The sequence below is a fragment of the Ornithodoros turicata genome, chromosome 9, assembly GCF_037126465.1.
Source record: "Ornithodoros turicata isolate Travis chromosome 9, ASM3712646v1, whole genome shotgun sequence".
Taxonomy (NCBI): Eukaryota; Metazoa; Arthropoda; class Arachnida; order Ixodida; family Argasidae; genus Ornithodoros; species Ornithodoros turicata.
Genome location: NC_088209.1, coordinates 11,607,423 through 11,628,278, shown reverse-complemented (window position 1 = coordinate 11,628,278; position 20,856 = coordinate 11,607,423). Strand labels below are relative to the sequence as shown.

The 20,856-nt window shown below is 46.6% G+C and overlaps 1 protein-coding gene across 1 annotated transcript in view; it reads right to left on the bottom strand.

Moving 5' to 3' along the window:
- Positions 1 to 2,797: 2,797 nt before the first annotated feature.
- The window catches only part of LOC135369307 (uncharacterized), a 161,109-nt gene continuing 143,050 nt past the window's right edge, over positions 2,798 to 20,856 (bottom strand). The window contains exons 12-13 of the mRNA XM_064602904.1: positions 10,497 to 10,532; positions 2,798 to 3,036 (exon numbers count right to left, since the gene is read on the bottom strand). Coding sequence (XP_064458974.1) covers positions 2,911 to 3,036; positions 10,497 to 10,532 — 162 coding nt within the window. The 3' untranslated portion in view covers positions 2,798 to 2,910. The remainder of the gene's footprint in view (positions 3,037 to 10,496; positions 10,533 to 20,856) is intronic.

Genomic DNA, 20,856 nt, shown 5'->3' with positions numbered 1-20,856 from the left:
CAATTAGCATTTCTTCTTGCGGAAGTTGGAGGTTGCGTCTTCGAAACGACAGCTCTGGCCTCCTTTACACTGTTCACAGCGAATGGAGGTGTTCCCTGTCCTGTTCGGAAATTGTTATCTGGACATCTCTTGCTTACTTGCTTTAGTTTTCGGATGATTCGAAGTGTAGCTGACACCTCTCACAGATTCTTTGATATCACAGAAACGTTTTTGTTAGCCGCCTTTGCAGCTAGGGCTAACTCCAAAGCAGACTTGAGTGTCAAACGAGGATCCGCGAATAATCGGTACTGGATTGCTTGATTCCTCATGCCGTACACCAGACGACCTCGAAGTATATTATCCAAATCGATGAAATTACAGAATTCACTGAGTCTTCGGATTTCAGAGATGTATTTCGTTATGCTCTCCTCTTCGCGCTGATCTCTCTTGCGAAAATCAAATCGTCGAAGAATATCCGAGGGTTGCCGGGCGAAATGTTCTGTAGGTTACTTATGCACCTCGCTATATGAACATTCGGATAACTTCCGTGCAAGCAGCAGAGATCGACCCAGGGCCAGGCCAACACAAGGCTAAAAAGACTGACGTCCTACGACTTTCCTCACCCGGGTCAGCGGTGTCTTTTGTTGGCAGGAAAGTGCGTTCGCCGTCTTATCCGTGAATTATGGTGTCTTTGGTCGTGTTGTACTGTTTCTGGACGCAAGCATCAGTCTACGAACAGCCATTGGGTTTCAAATTGAAGTGTTGTCGTGAATTCTGGCTGATGAATAGGTCCTGGATTTGTAGACACTAACAGGTGGGCCCTCTTGACCGCATAGCACGCAGTATGTCAATCATCATCGCTGATGATCTCGCTCTGTCTCACGATAAGCTGAGGAATGGGGAGCGCCCCGTTTTCTGTATCATCATTCGTTCCAATTGAGAGATAAAACGATACGATTCTGAAGGTTGGTTGGCCTAGAATTATTTATCCGACGAAGAGCGCTACCTGTTAGCGCCTAAAAATCCGGGCCCTACTGATGAACACGTTCGAGCGCCGTCGGTTGCATAGCGGTGAGAAGAAAACACGAGGAGTGTTCAAGTCATACCAGGACTTTCCTGCTCCTGAGTGTACAAATGGCTCGCGCTACTTCTTTTTCGTCATTTTCACACGCGACAGGCCTCCGCGTTCACCACGTGATAGTCCAATGTTTGTGCACACACAGAAACAGAAGACACGTGTTGGACTAGACGATCGACAACGAGGTGAACGTGCACATCAAACAGGGAATCGTCATGAAGTGTCTCGTGAATTAAGGCGTAAAGTCACCTGAAATTCACGGAAGACTTCAGGCTCAGTATGGCCACGATATACACTTAGCCGCAGCAAGGCATTTGAGTGGTGCAAACGGTTCCGAGATGGCCGTACATCAGTGCAGGACGATCCCGGCCGGGCGGCTCAGATCCCAGTGTCAGAGTTCCTCAGAACATCCAACTTGTGGAGCGCCTGATTCTCAAGGACCGACGGATAACACGTCTCGAACTGGCTCGAAAGACGGACCTTTCTGCGGGAACGTTGAACACTATCATTCATGAACACCTCCGGTTTCGGAAAGTTAGTACCCATTGGGGTGCAGGCAGCCCTCCGTGTTTCACTGGCACAGAAAGCTGGAAATCTCCCCAGAGCTAAGGTAGCGGTTCGACACTGAAGGACAGCCGTACCACGTGCGATGAAATGTGGGTGCACCATTTCACTCCTGAGTCTAAACGCGCATTAAAACAGTGGATGCATCCGGGCTCGCCAGTTCCTAAGAAGCGGTACCCAGTACCCCTTCTGCGGGTAAGGTCATGGCCACGGTTTCCTGTGACAGGGCTGGCGTTGTTCATGTTGATTTTCTGCCCAGTGGTACCACCATCAATATGCATATTACTGCCAGGTTCTCAGGGACGTGCATAAGGCGCTGAAGCAAAAGCGGCCAGGCCCCACCACCAAAGGAGTCCTCCTCCTACAGCACAATGTACGCCCGCATACCGAGCATCTCATGACACGCACCTTATATGAACTTGGCTGGGAATTGCTGCCACATCCCCCTTACAATCCAGACCTCGCCCCCAGGGATATCCATCTCTTTGTTGCCCGTTAATTTTTACCGGTTGCATTTTGTAGCTCACTTTGCGACATCCACGCAGCCTGCAGATATACCATAGAGAAAACCGAAAAAAAGTACCGGTTCAACTGTTTGGTTACTGGCGACCGCAAATATTAAAGCGCTGAATCCCGTAACCGTAACCGAAACTATTTTCAGAATTCTGTCGCTGAACCGTAGCCGTACCCGAACCGATGTTTGTTTTAGTTTCAGTCTCTGCATAGAGCCGTTAGTAAGACAAGGTTCACGAGTAACACCAAATTTAGGGAAGTCTAATGCCACTTCAAGTGTTAATTGTCATTGGTGAAACCGCGTATTAACCTCCAAGTCCGACGAATACAGACGGGCGTATACACAGACGAAACATAGGCAAACGAGCCAAGGCGAACAACGTCTAGAGTCAAATACAACACCTGGAGCCCCCGCGCGTTTAAGGGGCATAGTCAACATGTAACTCACGGAAAACCCAATGAGTGCTCAGCCCCTGGCGCTGGCACTCATTGGCCTTTCCGTATGTCGCGTGTTGACTCTGTTCCGTAGACGTAGCAAAGTGCGCGTCTAGTGGCGCTGCGACAAGGGGCGTTTTGTGGGTTCAGCCCTCGTAGGTTTGGATGTGCATTTTAGAAAGGGCGTATGATCCCCCAGAACCCCTCCCAAAATACTTCTCTCTGCGCGATTGTGCGATTCCTTTTTTCTTTCTTTTATTGAAACATACATCATGCTTCAACAATTTCCGTTATGAACGCACTGTGCAAACCTTTATTCTGACTCCTGAAAACAGTGTTCCCTATTGCATGCAGAATGTCACATCTGTTTCTGGAACTTCGTAGTCGTCCAATTCCCACGCATTGATGATTGCCTTTTTGAAATGCTTGTATGTACGATGATGATGAAACCCATCTGGGTTGCAGATCTGTGGGAAACGTAAGAGCAATATCAATGAGAATGCATCAAAGTGAAATGAGTATGAGAGCACGTAAAACCCTACTCTGGCATATGACAGAAAATCGAAAGAGCGGGCACAACGAACGCTACAGTTCTGGCACCTTTGCTGTTTATACCTCGATGTGCCTTTTCTTTTCCTACAGGGTGTGAGCAGACAAAGTAGTCCCACATTAACGCCGGTAACACATTGCTTGGTTACTGTACGAGCTGGCGTACGGATTTATGCGTTTTTCGTGCTGACTGATCACAATCCTCTGACCTTCGCACTTGCAAGTAACAGCGCCGGGGACATACCTCGCGGACTCCGTCAACTCGCAATCAGGTCAAGATTTCACAACGATCATCCGCCACATCCGCGGCAAAGACAATGTCGTCACGGACACACTGTCGTGAGTTCACATCAGGGTGTTACACGTCCCTGGCCTTCTTATGATCCGATTCGCCGCCATGGCGGAACATCAACAAAACAATGAGCCAGCGGAATCGCGGTCGCCATCTTTCTTGTGCTTGAAAGACCATTCCGTACCCTATACAGAAGTGAAGCTTCTCTGCGATGTCTCCATAGGTTCTGATCGACCGTGCACTCTCATAAAAAAATCGGATAATAAGCAGGGTGTCGAACCGAAACGTTTTTCGTTCCAGTTTTCGTTCCGGTTCTATCGTAAACGGTCCGGTACCGGATCTGCTCCGGAGCAAAAACATACCGGCTCATACCAGTTTTAACCGGTTCCGCTCCTAGTGGGCATATTCATTACCAGAAAAAAAATCAATGTTGCAAAATGTAAACCCGTTTATTCCGCATACATGCTATTTCATATTAATAGGCAGCTGTGAAATTGGTAACTCCTGATACCTGTAGGTGACTGTCTGTTCAAATAGGCTTTCTCCTTTCTTGAAGCGCATGATACAGACAGACTTGGTTGTCGTGATGTGATAAGTGAAGTACTTTCTTGCTGGATTAGTGTGATCGCGTCCCGTCCGAATGTCTGTTGCTGCTTCCTAGCCAGCAAGCACCACCGCACAAGTACGACGCAAATCGAGGAACACCTTCACTTACAAACGCGCTCGACGGCTCCGTTTTCTTTCTTCTTGCCCTGTCCACAAAAGAGGCGCCACTTCGCATGCGCTTGCCCTCATGGTAATGTAAATGTATTCAACTTCGCAATTCTCAAACGAGAGACGCGATGCGCGACATTACCGATAGAGGAGCCGTTACGCAGCACCCTTGGGTCGCTGTTTAGTTGAGAAGAGTTTGGCCTGATGAAATTAAAACGAACACTACGGCACAATGGTCACATGTAGCCCATGTTGTCTATGTGCGCGAACGATAAAACGTTACAAAGCGAGCCTAAGGGTCATAGTATATCGACATACGTTCCACCATAGCCGTAAACCTCGTAAAGTATCCATGACATGACTTCAGAACACACGACGCCAGTTTCATTCGTCTATTCGCAGTTCAAACCGGCTAAGTTTTTTTCTTGCACCGAAAATCGTTCAATAATTTTTCGGTGTCCCTCCTGAGCGAAAAATACATATACGGTATCGATTCCGTCCCGGTTCGCACCAAAACAGCGTTTTCTTTCGGTTTTTATTGGTTCTGGTGTTCGGTTCGCTCCGACACCCTGATAATAACAGTAAAGAAAGATGCATTTTTTTACCCTTAATATAATACGTCAGCACTGTACGGATAGATGCCGTGACGGATATTAAAGGTAAAAAATCGAAAAATTTTTGCACTCTCATTTTAAGAGCTAATGGTTGAGTGTTTTTCCATCCGTCGTAACCTTACCCTTATACTAACGCTTTTTCTACCCTCCATAGGCCTCACAGTAAGAGTAGCGTCTTTTGGATAAGGGACTGCCGGGAATGCTGACATGAGAAGGGGGTGGCAATGGCACAAAACAGTTTTACTTCTGTAGCATAAAACTGTTAAGTCATGGCTTGTTGCTGATCTGAAAGTTGTGGCAGTTGACAGTCAAGTACGCCACAATAGCTAGGAATACTGCACTGCAAAATCGTATGACACAGACAAACACGTCCATAACGTGAATAACAGATGTAAAAGGCAGTCCTTACGCAAAGCAAGTAATGTACAAGAGTTCTTGCGACGGTGAACAGAAAAATAAGAAGCACGAGTGCGTCACTTGAACCGTGTTCACCCTCTCACCATAGCCTGCGTACGCCGCTATCTCATTTAAACCAGAACATCTGGATATATGGAAGTTTTTCTAGCAGCGTTAGTAGCACATATCTAAACCGCAATACAACAAATATTCATGAAATAATCCACCTTACTAGAGGAAAGAGCCCACAATAATAGATACATTTGGTTGTAGGATACTGCGCCTATGGCATGCGAGAATTGAAGCATAGGGTGCAGGAGAAAAAAAAACAAAAAAAAAACAAAGCATACTAGCCATAAACCAACAAATCACAATACCTACAAAACTTTAGACTAATATGAAATTACATTTGTGTATCTTCAGAAAAATTCACACGCAACGAAATATAAATTGTGGACCACCTATATGAGCTAGTAATTGAATTAGTTCACATTCATAGTGTAAAAACATTTAATGAGCGTTGTATCACAGGATCATCAAGGCATCTATAGGGACGCAGAATAGGAGACATATCCACAAAATAAAATCTATACCGGACAGGTAATAAGCTAATTATTTATAACAGCTGAAGTGTTCAGTGTATTCAGACGTAGAATTTATCGAGCAGCGCATCATTATTCATATGTAGTATGTCACAACTTAACAAAACACTTTTACAGGTGAGTTGTGCTGGCTGTACAGTATGCGTGACAGAGTAGTCTTTTGAACTTCTTTCAGCAGGGTGTCGCATAGTAGAAACTTCAGGAGCACGACTTAATGCAGCTGAGCGTGCATGCGGGGTACTGTGCAGTGCAGCATGACTACGAAGAGCTAGTCCTGTTTCTGGGGATGCTGGAAACAGAAGTTTCTTATGAAAGGCGCAAAATAATGTGCTTGCTGGTATTGTCAAATGGCTACGCATGTGTGTTCAACAGTAGATTCCAAAGATACGATACTGCTTGAAGTATTTCAATGAGAAAGCTAATCTCGGAAATATGCTAGGACCGTAAGGGATGCCGATAAGGTGTTCTTCGCCAGTCCTGAGTCATCTCCAGGAAATTTCTACATGAAGTAGTCACAAACGTAACATGGACTGTAAAACCACATACCATTCTGGAATCTTTCTCGTATTGTAGCACTGGATATTGTTAGATGCGTAAATCATTTCATCATGTCATTCATGTGCTCCGTGGTATTGCCAGATGGCTGCAGGTGTCTCTGCAACAGTAAACACCGCGAAACTGCTAGTGTTTCTAGTGCTTAAATGGGAAAGCAGATCTCGAAAATACGGAAACGCCGAAATAAATCATGCTGATAAGGTGCTCTTTGCCAGACCTGAGTCCATCTCCGCAGAGGCCCCTTACACGAAATAGTCATAAGCATAACGCGGACTTAAAAAAACACTTTCTGTACTGGAAACACAATTATCCTTTAACATAACGTTTAGTTGAATATTGTCAAATGCATAAATCATTTAGCTCTCTAAGTGGCATTCCACACGTGTTTTGCATCACAACCACCACCACCTTATACAACATCAGGGCCGCTTTTTACAAGTCAGAAAAGCCATTTGCTTCCTGTCAACACACCGTGCTGCGCTATTATCAGCAATAATCCTACGAACTGCTATTACAAGAACGGATTGCGGAATCATTAACACACATGACTTAACGGCGAGAAACGCACATCGGAGAAACGAAAATGAAAACGAAACCGAAAAGAGTCTCACCTATAACAAACGTATCTAATCATAGATGACCATCACACATAAGGCACCAGCACGGGGGGCGATGGACGTATGCATATGAATTAGCAGCATGGAGATAGCTGGGAGAGTCACAACTGTTTAGGCAGCGTCCTCGTGCTCGGTCAACTACATCGTGCGACGTTGTCTCATTCGCTCCCATTTGTTCCTGCTATACGTTCGACACAAATGAAGTCTGAAATTCAAGGAAACTCAAGACACACAGTCCAAAATATGAAGACTTACATTGCTGGACGGTGCATGATGTGAGACCATGAGACGCCAGAAGCCAGAGCCACCGTTAACCAAGCGGAATAAAAGACGCCTTGCACACGGAACTATATGCATGTGTTCTCAGGAGGCAGGGCCCGTATAACAAGTGAAAAACAACGCGCGTCGAATAGACGTAACGAACTGGTACTCCGACGCAGAGCCTCAGTTTATCACTCAAGACGAAATCTTACGCGGCGGAATGTAAGGCTAAATCATGTTTCCCTTACCATTTGCGTATAAAACTCCACCCTTTACGTTTACAGCGGCAGCGTTTACGTGTAATGGGAATAAAACACAGCTTGACGGATACGGCGTCAGCTATTTTTGTCGAAATTTACGCTTAGTAAGGGTAAGACTGGACGTAAACGTAAATTTGTCCGTTTCTTTCGCGAGAGTGTACGTCCTTTTGAGCTTCCCTCGTCAACTTTGAGACTCTCTCCACGGACTCTCCCACCTTGACGTTCGGGCTAGTCAGCAACTCATCACCACAAGATTTGTCTGGCCCAAGATTAACACCGACATTCGTACCTGGGCTTGGTCGTGCGTACACTGCGAGAGAAGCAAACTTCAGCGCCATACCATCACCCCTGTGTCCGACATTCCGCTTCCGTCCCGTCGTTTTGACCACGTTCACATTGACCTCGTTGGTCTGTTACTGCCATGCAACGAGTCCACCTACCTCCTCACGTGTGTGGACAGGTTTTATACGCAGTCCAGAGGTTTTTTTTCTTCTTTTTACTGCATGTTAGCGCCGCGAAGCAGCTGTGGCTATAAGCGGCGTAGGGTCGTGGACAGATGAAGACAGGACAGCAGGAAGGAAGGGGGACCAATCCAGAAGTGATCCGTATAGCAGACATCATTGCGTTCACCGTTGCCCAAGCTCTCGTCGTCGGATGGATTGCACGTTTCGGCATACCGTTTACCATTACAACGGATCGCGGACGTGAGTTCGAACCTTGACTCTTTTCCGACTTGATGAATCTGCTTGGCACGACACGGATCCGCACGACAGCTGACTATCCTTCACCCATCGCGTTAGTTGAACGGTTGCATCGCAAGCTGAAGACTTCTCTCCGTACGCACGACACCCCTCGTTGGACAAAGGGGCCCTCCTTTGGTCCTCCTTTGCCTCGAATTGCCTGTGGTCCTCGAATGCACCGCCAAGACTTATGTTGTCCTCATCAGCGGTCGTCGTGAAGTCATTTCCATTGACAGGCTGAATCCTGTCTACAATATGCTGACAATCCTGCTTCTGCAGTGCAACCATCAATATCCCCATTGCCCTATGCGCTTCCTGCCCGAACTTCAACTCTCCCCGACCCTGGAAAGCGAACACGCCACACGCGATGTCCTGTGCACTGGCCTCGAACCTATTCTCCTCTGCTCCCGCCTGACTCCCTGACTCATGCTTCGTCTGTCTAGGGGAGGGAGCCATCTGTAGCGATGACGATGACAACTGTCATGCGCTTCACGCGCATTAGCATATCGCGCAATCCATCAGCATTACTGCCAGAATAATCCTAGAGAGTGACTTTTTCGGCTTAAACCAGATTCCGCCCGGTTATTCCCTCCGAACTGACCTCCAACCAATTCGTCTTAAACCCGATTTCTCCCCGAATTCCAGTCACAATAAAATCCTCAAGTGCGTTTCCACTGAAGACGAACATAGGTCGCCACGTGTAACACATGCAAGAATGGGTCACTTGCTTACCAGCAACACACCCATGTGTGTCAACACTGTCTATTCCTTCGGGGATTACCGCTGGAAGGTCACGATCCCCCCCCCCCCAAAAAAAAAGAGAGATTGGGAAAGGACTTAATCGACAAGAGGAGAAACAAAAACACCGGATAACACCTGAAGGCACGATTATAGCCCGATTTCTTCCCGAATTACAGATTTAAAAATAGCCCCCGATTTTTACCCCCGAATATGAGAAAGGCATTTATCCCGAAAAAGGTCACTCCCTAAATAAACCTTATCAACCTACGGACTGGATGTATCTCGATAATGCAATATATAATGAGCGCTTGCACTACCTTCCGTTTACGGGAAATATGGCCGCTGAAACAAAGACTCGTCTTCTTTCATGTATTAGCACATCAATGGATTAGCTTAGCATAATCCATTGATGTAAGGTAATCATAGGGTTACCTTGCAGTCCCTCTAATATTATTACTGCATATATATATATACAGGGTGTCCAACCGAAAGTGAACCAGGGGCTAAAGAAAAAACGGAGTGCTCTACACAAATGGAACCAACTGTACGTGCTTGATAGTTGTGTGGTCTATCCAAAAATATTTTTTCGTCGCCCCTTGTCAATTAATTAGCGGTAATTAATTTTCTAACTTTTTGATTATAAAAGCTACGAAATTGTTCCAGTTGAGAACGTCTGATCTCTTCGGTCACCTGATACCAAAGCCGTTTTCAGAACAAAAATCCGTTCGATAGATTGTTCACACAAAAATCGAACACCTTTCTTCCTTTATTTTTTAATTGCGCATCTTCGGAGGCGCGTATTTCCTTCATCCCTAATCTGAGAGGGGGAAAGAGCACACTATCGCCTCTTGCGTCCTGAAAAAAGATTCAAAGAAAACAGAAAATGCAACCCAAGATAAGGACAGTTGCGATAGAGTCACCCGATACATTTGTTTTCTTTCCGCAGATTAAAGATCATCTACGACGCACGAGGCGGCAATTGCGATCGTTCACTCTCTCAAACTGGGGTGCAGGAAAGTCACGTCTTGGAAGATGCATAATGAACAAAATAAAGAAAAAAATGGTGTTCCTTCACGATTTTTTTCGAGAACGATCTACCGAACGGATTTTTGTTCTGACAACGGCTTTGATATGAGGTGACCGAAGAGATCAGATGTTCTCAAGTGGAACAACTTCGTAGCTTTTACAATTAAAAAGTTAATTAAGACATTGCCTTAGGGGTCTGCTAATGTCCTCCTAGCCAGTGCCCTTCAGCATATGCTATATTGCAATTCATTTCATCTCAGAGAAAGTGATAGATATATTTTTAAAAAATATGATCACGTTTGGCTGTGACGCCCCGTATATACTTACTGTATACTATTACTGTAACGCATACTATACTATACTGTATAAGATTTATATTGTAATATATTTACTTCTTTTGTGCTGAATAAAAAGTTTCAGAAGGGGAAGATCAGTTGGAACTTGGGCGGATAGATTACTACGACTATGGTGGGACTAACATTGGATGTGACACGCGCGTTGTGGCATCTGTTTTATTCTGCCGTCATTAGATAAAAACAGAAATGCATGCACGTTCTTACCTCATCGTCGTCTGAAGGGCAAAGTAGAGATCGGGTCTGCGTGGAAAAGTACGTTCATAAGACTCAAAATGGCGGCTAACTGGTGAAACAAGCATGAAAGCAACCTGGAGACAGAGATGCACACGGAAAAGCACAAAGAATTCCGATCACTTTGTTGTGGATCCCTCTTCTAACTGCCTGTGGTTACCTCAAGGAAAGCACGTTCAGTGTCCACGCCGAACGACTATTTAATGCGAGTGCGCACGGTATTCACTTCAATCTAAATGCGCTTTGATATCACATGCTACCTGTACGCCAGAAAGTTATCTACTCAGCACTAAGAGCAAGCAGCCTAGCGGTCCCTGTCTTTGAAGAATAAGTTACGTATTTTGCATTAATCGCTTAATACACTTACCTGAACAAGTATTAGTCTCGTTGACTAGTAGAGAATATCCATATATATATCGGTAACACATTTGCGGTTCATAATCGTTATTTGCTCCTAAATTTTGCACTCAGTGTATAGTGGGGTCATTCCACGCCAAACATCCTAGATGCAACGCGCTACCCTCGTCGATTTTGTTATAAGGACTCTGAAGAACTTAGTAATTGTAGAAAACCACCGGAACAAAGGTTTTTGCTGCCATCGCAGAATAGTTGTCCGTATAGGTGTCCGTTTAAAGCTATGGTGTTAGCCTCTGACCACCCCTGCAGTCTACGTATGGCGAAGTCAAAATCATAGAGATACCACAACTGTTTTCGTCTCACGGTAATGAAGAAGTGTTCGTCTACCTATCTGAGGGTCACAAAATATTCTAGCTAGTCGCCAGGTGCATCCTACACTCATAAAAACGAACTTTACCGCATAGCACACTCTAAAAACTGAACTTCACCGCATAGCACGCTCCGCGCCAACCATTGCCACGAATAATAGGGTTATCGCTTCTGATTCGAGGGGAGAGGGAGGTGCACGCCTTTTTGTGTCAATTATCATCTATCCAAATTGACACAAAAAGGCGTACGCCCCCCTCTCTCTTCGAATCAGAGGCGATAACCCTGTCATTCCTAGCAACGGTTGGCGCACAGCGTGCTATGCGATGAAGTTCAGTTTTTAGAGTGCACGCTCCAAGTCAGCCATCATCGCGAATGATATCGTTATCTGCCCTGATTTGTTGAAAACGCCTTTTTTGTGGCAATTATGAACCGCATACGTGTCACAAAAAAGGCGTACGCCTCCCGTTTTCAACAAATCAGGGCAGATAACGATATCATTCGAGATGATTGTTGGCTAGGAGCGTGCTATGCGGTGAAGTTCATTTTTAAGAGTGTAAGGGCCATCCGGAAAAAAATCTTCGAGAAGCAAGGTTTCGGATTTTCTCTGCGCTATACACCATTCGAAGTGAAGGGATACAGCTATGTTTAATGTTGAGACGTCAAACAAAATCATAGGAGAAAAAATGAGACTCTGACTAAAATACAGCTACTTTAACCGTAAATAACAAAATGGTGGAGCGCAGAAGACTCAATATTTCTTTTATTTGCGTCAGTGTTTAATAATATGTCTTTTGTTTTCAATAATTGGCCATTGCTAAGAACCTCTTCCATAATGGAGCTTAAATGTAATCCATATCATATATAACCATATCCATATACATCTCATGTACATCTCATATGTATATATAACCATATATTCGCTGTTCCAGACCAGTAAAAGATGGCATTCGCCAAGCAAAACGTCCTACACTCTAAAAACTGAGCTTCACCGCATAGCACGCTCTGCGCCAACCATTGCCAGGAATGATAAGGTTATCGCTTCTCGTGGAAGAAGAGAGGGAGGCGTACGCCTTTTTGTGTTGACTTTGATGTGTTATAATTGACGCGGAAAGGCGTGCGCCTCCCTCTCTTCTCGAATCAGAAGCGATAACCCAATCATTCGTGGCAATAGTTGGGGCAGATCGTGATATGCGGTGAAGTTCAGTCTTTAGAGTGTAGCCATTGAGCCAAGATGTTGGGTCCTCCCCTCGTTTTCCTAAAAAGGTTGAAGCCTCAGGTCACGTCGAGAATAACATCGAAGGAAGAGGACAGGAGTAGTCGCAGTGGATGTCGGACCATTGGGGACGGAATTTGGGACAGCGTGTACATGGTCGACGTCACCAGCCATTCGAGGCTATGGTTCAAGTCCACGCAACTGCCGGCTGAAGTGCAGGGGAGCCATGTACCAACTTGAAAGTGCGCAATGGTGGGAATCAATGTGGCACCTACACCATTTGAAAGGTGTAGGAAACTGGGGGAACCGTCAGTGCCAAAAAGTGCGATCACGCACACGACGCGGCAGTCATCGTTGCCGTTCGCACATGTTACAATATTTCATTTTTGAAAACCCTTTGAAAAATGTTTGAATGAGCAAGTGACAAATCTCTCGTTCACATCAAGTACAAAAGAAAGAGAAAAAAATACATTGAACAAGTCAAATGAAGATATGTACAATCATTAACACTCCTTCAGTGTTAAATATTTGATATAAAAAAACAAGAATAGAAAAGGCAACAGCTATCCTGATGATGCTGTCCATCATCTACAATCGTGATACTCCAATCCTTGACTACAAATGTTCAATTCCGATACATTAAGTGTGAAAATCAAAATGAAACGTTTCATCTGCACAATTGTTTCACTTTGTTTCCAAAGGACTGAGAGCAACCTTTGTTCACATTGTTCTTTGTGTACAATCAGGTTCTGATTTTACCGTGTGTATTCTGTCATACTAAAGACTATTGGTGTGCATGGAATAAGGAAGCTTCTGTGCTTTAGAATGTTTCGTATCTTTTGCATTGTTGTACTTCTTTGCTACTCAGTTCAAGGGCGTACAGTCTTTGTTTTAGACAACAGAATCCGGGGATGTGATCGCGCGGCAGTTCGATTGTAAACTTTTCTAGTAACATCTTATTTTTCGTAGGATATAGTGGACTGTTAGTGTCATAGCTAGAGTTATCCATCAGCTTGTTCAAGAATGAGGAGCACAGATTGCGAGAAGTGGGAGCTCAGAGGTGGGAACACTTTTTTTGGGTTGTGCTTGCGTACGACTTTGAGCATGTGAACGAGAGGATAGAAATGTAGCAAGCGTGCTGGTGGTATAGATTCATAACTTAAAAACCCGAGACTAGGGGACAAGAAAACAACACAGACAAGGTCACAAAAAGGTCTCTCACGTCTTTTGTCCCCTAGTCTCGGGTTTTTAAGTTATGGATTGGAGCATGTGTTTGTCTGTAAGTATGTGGTGATATACAGGTACGTCCGTAAACGCTATTAATTCCAAGTTTTGCTCAGGAGGTTTCGAAGGCATTTGCTGCTTGTTTTCAAAGATGGTGATTGAAAACCGCATCATATCGGAGAAAGGGCTTTTGGTTGAACTTCAGAACCCTGTAAACTTTGATGCGTGATAAGCCCACGTGCAAATACAACTGCAAATTGCGATAGTGCAGAAAACATCTCTGCTTGTGGGATAATGTCAACAGTAATTTTGGGCTGGTACCCATCTGAGGAAGATGAAACTATTCAGTTTCTTTTGGCTGTGTGACAGCAAGAGTGACATCACCAAATGAGGCAATTTGACTTTCAGAAGCTGCCACTGCGGTGGTGTAGGAGGAGTGCCGATGCGGTCCGCGTGGGCCTCGAGCCAGAAATTAAAAAGTATATTAGACCTAAGCTTCATGAACGACCGTGGCGGTATCTGGACTCGTGGCTATGCACTCATAACAATTATCTTGTGTTAATTAGTGATAGACAATAGAGCCCTGCACAGGCCCGGGCCCGACCCGGGCCGGGCTTGTTATTGGCTGTGTGCTGCGGGCCGGCCCTGGGCCAACAAAGTACGGCAAAGCTGCAGGCAAGGCCAACACCGAGCCACCAAAAGACGGCAGCACGGCGGGCCAGGCCGGGCCGACAAACATGTTTCCGGGAGTCCGACTCGAGCAGGTCACGCAGCTAATTCTACGCAATGGAGGGCTATTAGTTCATATCATCACGTGCTTGCGTCATTCCGGTGCATAATATTAGCAAAAAGCAAGGGACACTACATTGTGCCCCTCTGTAACATTCCCAAAGCCACTTTACATTGCTTCTGACTCCTCACGTATTTCACAAACACGTTTGCAAAGGTTGGTGAGAGGGGTAAGGGTTGGTAGGAGTTTGTCGATGGCATCCTTTACATCCAGAAAAGCTTGGTACTGTAATGGTAGTGCGCTTCCCCGCGTGTGTCCTGAATTTAATTTGGTCTCGTGCTGTTGTGGTGTCAAACCGACAGTTCCTGTATGTTTGTGGCCGTGTCTTGTCTTCTTAAAAATCAGCATAGAAATTTGTGTGATAAGTGCTAGAAAAGCGTACGACACGTCTGGAAATACTAGGCCGGGCTCTACGCGCTGAATCGCAGGTCTGGCAGGGCCACTTAAAAACATAAAGGGTCGGGTCGGGCCATTTTTCGTTGCGCCCTGGCCAGGTGGGGCTCGGAAGAGTTGGCCCGTGCAGGTCTCTATTAGAGAACTGTTACGGCTGTCCTGTAATAGCCATTGAATATATACGTAATGGCAAATTTGGGTGATCATTTCATGGCCACAGGCCTGGCATTCGGAAATTGCTAAGGAAATTGCCCTCGCTGGATCATGTGTGGTTGCCACGCGAAAATGAGTGACAGCAATCTAGCGATAATAGCCGTTTGGGTCACGGTAGCGGGCATGCAGTCAGTCCTCTTTGGGTTTGTCTGCTGCTACCACGTGAACTTCGAAGTCCCAGCCAATACCGGCCCTCGCCACCCTTGAAGCACAGATGTGACGACATTGAATATTGTTGGGCAACCTTCTGCTCGATCGTTTCGAGACTGGTCGGAAAATGTGCAGCTGGCAAATTCCGTGCGCTCGGAAAGCACCATGTGAACATGCGAGATTGCTTCGTTTTGACCAAGCGAACATCTGCTCAAGGTCTGGCAAGAAATCTTCCACGAAATAACCCCCCGAATTCGCAAAAGGACACTAGAGAAGCCTGTTGGCACATGACAATGGCGAATACGACAAAAGTAACACAAAGGCGACCAGGGAATGTCGAACTTGCAACCTCTAATCATAAGAAAGGTTTAGTTATATGATTTCGACGTTTGACATCCCGTGTCTGTCTCTGTGCTGCTTTCATCGTCTTCGTTGTTGTGTCTCTAAACATGTGACAACTTCGATTTTTTCCCTTGATTAATGTTACTGATGCACTCCTACCAAAATTTCTGGGCAAACCATACATGGTCGATTTGTAATATTGGTAGAAACGGTAGAAACGGACCGGTTCAGTATAGTGTAGAGGAGGTGGTGTTCCTCTACATGAGTCCTGACCGGCGATGATGGAATGTCCCAGCGGGCAGATGGTCGCGGCCTCACGCTAGGACGGTGCCGATAGAACTGCTGTGCCAGCGCCGTAGCGCGTGGCAGCAGAGGCACGTCGTCATCGGGCCGCCACATCACTCCCCCCCTCAGACGCGGAGCGGTGCATGTGGTTGAGATTCGCGTCGATACCACGAAGAGGAGAATGAATGACGGCTCGTAGATGGTGGACGGCTGGGCATACGGCTTGTGCTTGTGGCTGTTGATGCAGCAGCAGTGGGATGGCGGGAACAAGAGCGCTGCGATCCGGGCGGGTTCCAGTGATGAGATGTGAATGTTGAGTGCTGAGTGATTGCTGATTGCGGGCAGAAGCTGCTGATTCCGTTGAGTGCGTTGAGTTGCTGAGCGGTGATTGCTGCTGAGTGAATGCGTTGAGTTGCGTTGCTGAGAGCTGATTGTTGCTGGGTGAGTGGGTTGCTGAGTGGGCGACAGTACCGCGACCGGTACGACAGCGTGAATGCCGGTTGCCGCCAGAGAAGTGCCGGGGAGGACCATCGTGAAGCAGGTGGAGGCCGGAAAGGCAGCCTACTGTGGTCTCCCTGCGGGTCCCCGGTGGAACAGTGGTCCCGGTGCGCCTTGCCTGCTAGAGGGTCGTTCGCTGCTGGTTTGCCGCCGAAAAATTTAGGATGTTGAATGGCCGAATTACGCCGAACATGATGTTCGTTGTTCGGGTCACCAAATGTAGAGGAGGTGGTGTTCCTCTACATGAGTCCTGACCGGCGATGATGGAATGTCCCAGCGGGCAGATGGTCGCGGCCTCACGCTAGGACGGTGGCGATAGAACTGCTGTGCCAGCGCCGTAGCGCGTGGCAGCAGAGGCACGTCGTCATCGTCGTCACCGGGTCGCCACAATAGCAAGTTCGGTGATCTCCCAAGTGAATTCGACTGATAAAAAGAAGGAAGATCCTTCGTGTGCAGGAGATTTGAAACAGAGCTTTTTGGATTGCAGTTTTCTGTAGTCGTGTCAAGCTTCTCAAGGTCAACAGGTCCCCGTCAGCCCTGCCAAGCAACAACGGGTAGGGAGCCCCTCCTCTGGTGATCCCGACAATCCACGACAATCCACAGACCGTGAATGTTCCCGATAACACCCATGGACACTTCGGTACCGCCAGCTCTTCAGCAGACAGATGAGAGGAACGATGGCAACCTTGCCACTTCCCCCCCCCCTTCATGACCCGTTCACCACTGTCACCTACAGGAAGAACCGAGCCGGCGGTATTCCCATACTGTTTCGAGCAGCAACTAGTGACTACTCCTTCTGGAAGGTGAATCCTAATGCGGTCGCTAGTGAGATGCGCCTGCTAGCCCAACAACAGGTTATGCACCACCGTTTCCACCGAGATGGTTCTCTCTTCGTCTCCGTACGGTCCGAAGCAGCTGCCCGCTACCTTTTGTCAGCTAAGTGCTTAGCTGGGATTCCGGTGATACCATCAATACCCCAATCGCATGCCAGAGATATGGACAAGATATATGATGTTCCAAGAGAGTATTCGAACCACGACCTCGTGCTCTACCTCAAAGACGCCGGGGTTTTATCTGCACGGCGACAAGTTCGGCATTCCATGGCAGAAGACGGCAGTGATGTGTTTACCCCGTTACGGAGCGTTATCCTGACTTTTGAACCTCCAATCCGTCTTCCCCACCGAATTGCCCTTGGGTTTCAGACCTTCATAGTCAAAGAGTACATAGAAGGCCCCATACAGTGTTATAACTGCCAACGATTTGGCCATATTGCGCGAAATTGCCGAGGTTCTACACAGTGCGGTATCTGCGCCGGGCCTCACCAGAGATCAGACTGCAACAATAAAAGAGAGCCAAAGTGTGCTAACTGCAAATCCAGCCATCCCGCATCATTTTCTTTATGTCCTGTCAAGACCGCCGCCACCAACAGGCACCAAGACCGGACACTACGACTTCCGTCTGACGCTCCTAGGGGTGGTAGCGCCACACTCCCATCTCGTACAAATGCACAAGAATTTTCCTGCACTACCCCTCGATCTGCACCAGGTGAAAGAGGGTCGCTGAACACAATCGCGGTCAAGCCTATGACAAGCAGCCACCCACCGCCTCCTCGTCCATCAAGGAACATTGCAAACACGTACGCCAGTGTGACGGAACCAGCAGGCACGAGGAGACAGTTACCCTCATCAGCCTCTGAAGATATGCCTTGTCTGGGACTCTTCTCAGCGGTACTCGCTGCCCCTAAGGCAATTGTCTCTACCTTTCCTGGTGCGTCGCAACTGCCCGAGGTCCAAGCGCTTCTGGCACCGGAGGCATTATCTTCGCATCACCATGACGGCATTGTATAGAAAGGCCATGGCAATGCAGTGGAATCCTCGAAGCCTGCGTAACAAGCTCCCTGATTTTAAATTACATCTACAACAGTACAAGTTCCCTTTCATAGCTGTATGCGAACACGGCTAGGACTCTACACATCGCGTTAATGGATACACAATCTATCGGTCTCATCAATCCCCTGAGAGCAGAACAGCGCTATACGACATTTCTCACATTTCTGGACACCATCGAAATTAGATCATTATTGTGAAGGGGCTCGTTGTTTTATTAGCCACATTCCCACCAGCAATGGGGTAGAGTATCGCCTCTGGCGATGAACCTCCCCACTCTCCAAATTCAAAAATAAAGTTGTTGTTGATGATTAAAAGATGGACCTGCAGTGCGATCCACTGATGAGAATAAGTTCGCCAAAGTTGGTGCGGCTTCGTTTTATTCTGACATTGAACGAAAGTATCTGAAGATACGTCTCTGTGTGAAGGTACGATGTCGCGGACAAACCTGTCCATGTTCGGTATGGTATACGTCTAGTAATGATAATAATAATTTATTGCATTACGTCACGAGACAACTGTGGCAACAGACGTCTGCAAGGCGACGTTTTCTGTGGTGAACCTGAATAAGTCAGTTACGCTCACAACTGAGAAACGGACAGCTCCACGCGGTCCTTAAAGGGGAACTAAACAACTCCACTAATATCCTCCAGTTATTCTGCTCTATGAAAGAACGTGGCTCACGGTATCCAATTATGAAATTCCTTTACTTCTAGCGAGCGCGTTTACCACGAAACACTGCCATTCAAAGGGCATACGCGGGTAACCATGGAGAGGTTTTTCGCAGTAGCTTCCCGAAGGGGACCCCTCTGCGCATGCTCGCTCGGCGCCAAGCAACGGAGACGCATTCTGGCTTCTCTTTGTTGTTTTTGGTCGAAACTTCGCACTCGCTCTCAGCAGCTTGTCGGGGACAAATCAACTTCAACTTTCAATGTTTTGTCGAGGTAAATACCTACCTTGTTTTGTCTGCGATTGCGTAATCGCGGCTGTGCATCTCTCAATGGAGATCACTCGCTCGACGCCCTCTGAAGAAGACGTTGTCAGAAAGTACCTGCGTGGCTTAAAGAAAGACGGCCACAAGTGGACAGGCTACACTGAGTCTAAAGAGGAGTTCGAGGAGTTTCAGCGGGACCTTGCCGCAATCAACGTCTCCTTCCAAACCGAACACTCGATCAAGCTAAAAGGTGCGTTGACGTCAACGTTTAGGCTGATATTTCTCGCGTTGTTTTTCGGCATTTTGTTTCCAAAGCGGGATGTCATCACCGTTGTTAATAACATTCCATTCATGCAGGGAGATTGTTGCTCAGTAGCAGCCATGGTCATGTCGTCGTAAACGAGGATGTGCCACGCAAAGTTGTCCAAAGTGTAGAGAAGGGATGCCTTTTTGGATGGGACATAAAGAAGGTGCAGGATTCAAGGAACAACGAGGTAAGCAAAAATAGCAGAGTGCTCCACATATGACGCAATAGAACGGACATAATTCACGCCTGTGGGCCCCTTAGCTACAATATGGCTTAATAAAGTTTGTGGGACAGTTACAGTTAACTCTATCTCAACATGTCTGTACAGGAGAGAAAAGCAGACTGATCAGCAATCACCTTCCAACGAAGAAAGTTAAAACTCAAAGGGACGAAGGGCTGCGCTGCAATGATGCACATTAAACAACTTGAGATGTACCCAGAATTCAAGGTAAGCAGACCTTTAAAAACACAGCACAAGAAGATGTGTCATTTGAGTTAGTACTATGACAAATCCTGTACTCACCAATGAACACAAAATTGAGTGTCCAATTACTATTTTACATCACCAAAAAACTTGTTGATGAGAAAGACGGATTGTCCCAATTCCAGCAGTATGCAATATTCCAGCAGCAATGTTTGACAGACTACAAATACTGCATTTGGGAATGATGATTCGGATTGATCATAGGTGTGGCATAACTGCCATCATACCAGGCATCATACCAGGCATCATACCAGTGGCATAACTGCCAGGGGGATATCTGGGGGCTCAGATCCCCCCCACCACTGAAACCCTATCTATAGTAATGAACCTGGGACAGAAAGAAGAGGAGGGCAATCCTCCTCGCGCATGCAGATATACGATATCACCCTCCCAAAGATCCTGCGACTAAGGTCCGGGCTAATTTTCACATGACATTTCTTTTCTTTTTCTTTTTTATTCAGGTGAACATTCCACATCACAGTACTAAGCGGGAGCGGGAAATGGCTACAAAGGAGGTGATGACCCGACTCAAGCTGGCACTCCAAGACGAGGCAAGTGGTAATGCTGTGCTTCGCCAACGATTCTATATCAGCATGTCTGACCGGGAGAGCCACTGCAATCACGATTTCAACGCTCAATGTGCAGGCTATATAGAGCCCATGAACCCACAGGTCTCCAAAAAAGATCGTTGAGCTGGTGCAGCAAGGTGTGACATCTGTACGCACAATGGAGAGCTGCCTGAAATTCTACGTTCAGGACATTCTTTTCCCAAACAAGCAGAGCCCTCCTGCAACATGCAGGGATTTCTACCCAACGAAAACAGACATAAAAAACCACATCCAAATAGCACTACGCAAAGACAGGTTTAGTTCTGTCGACCAGGAGCAT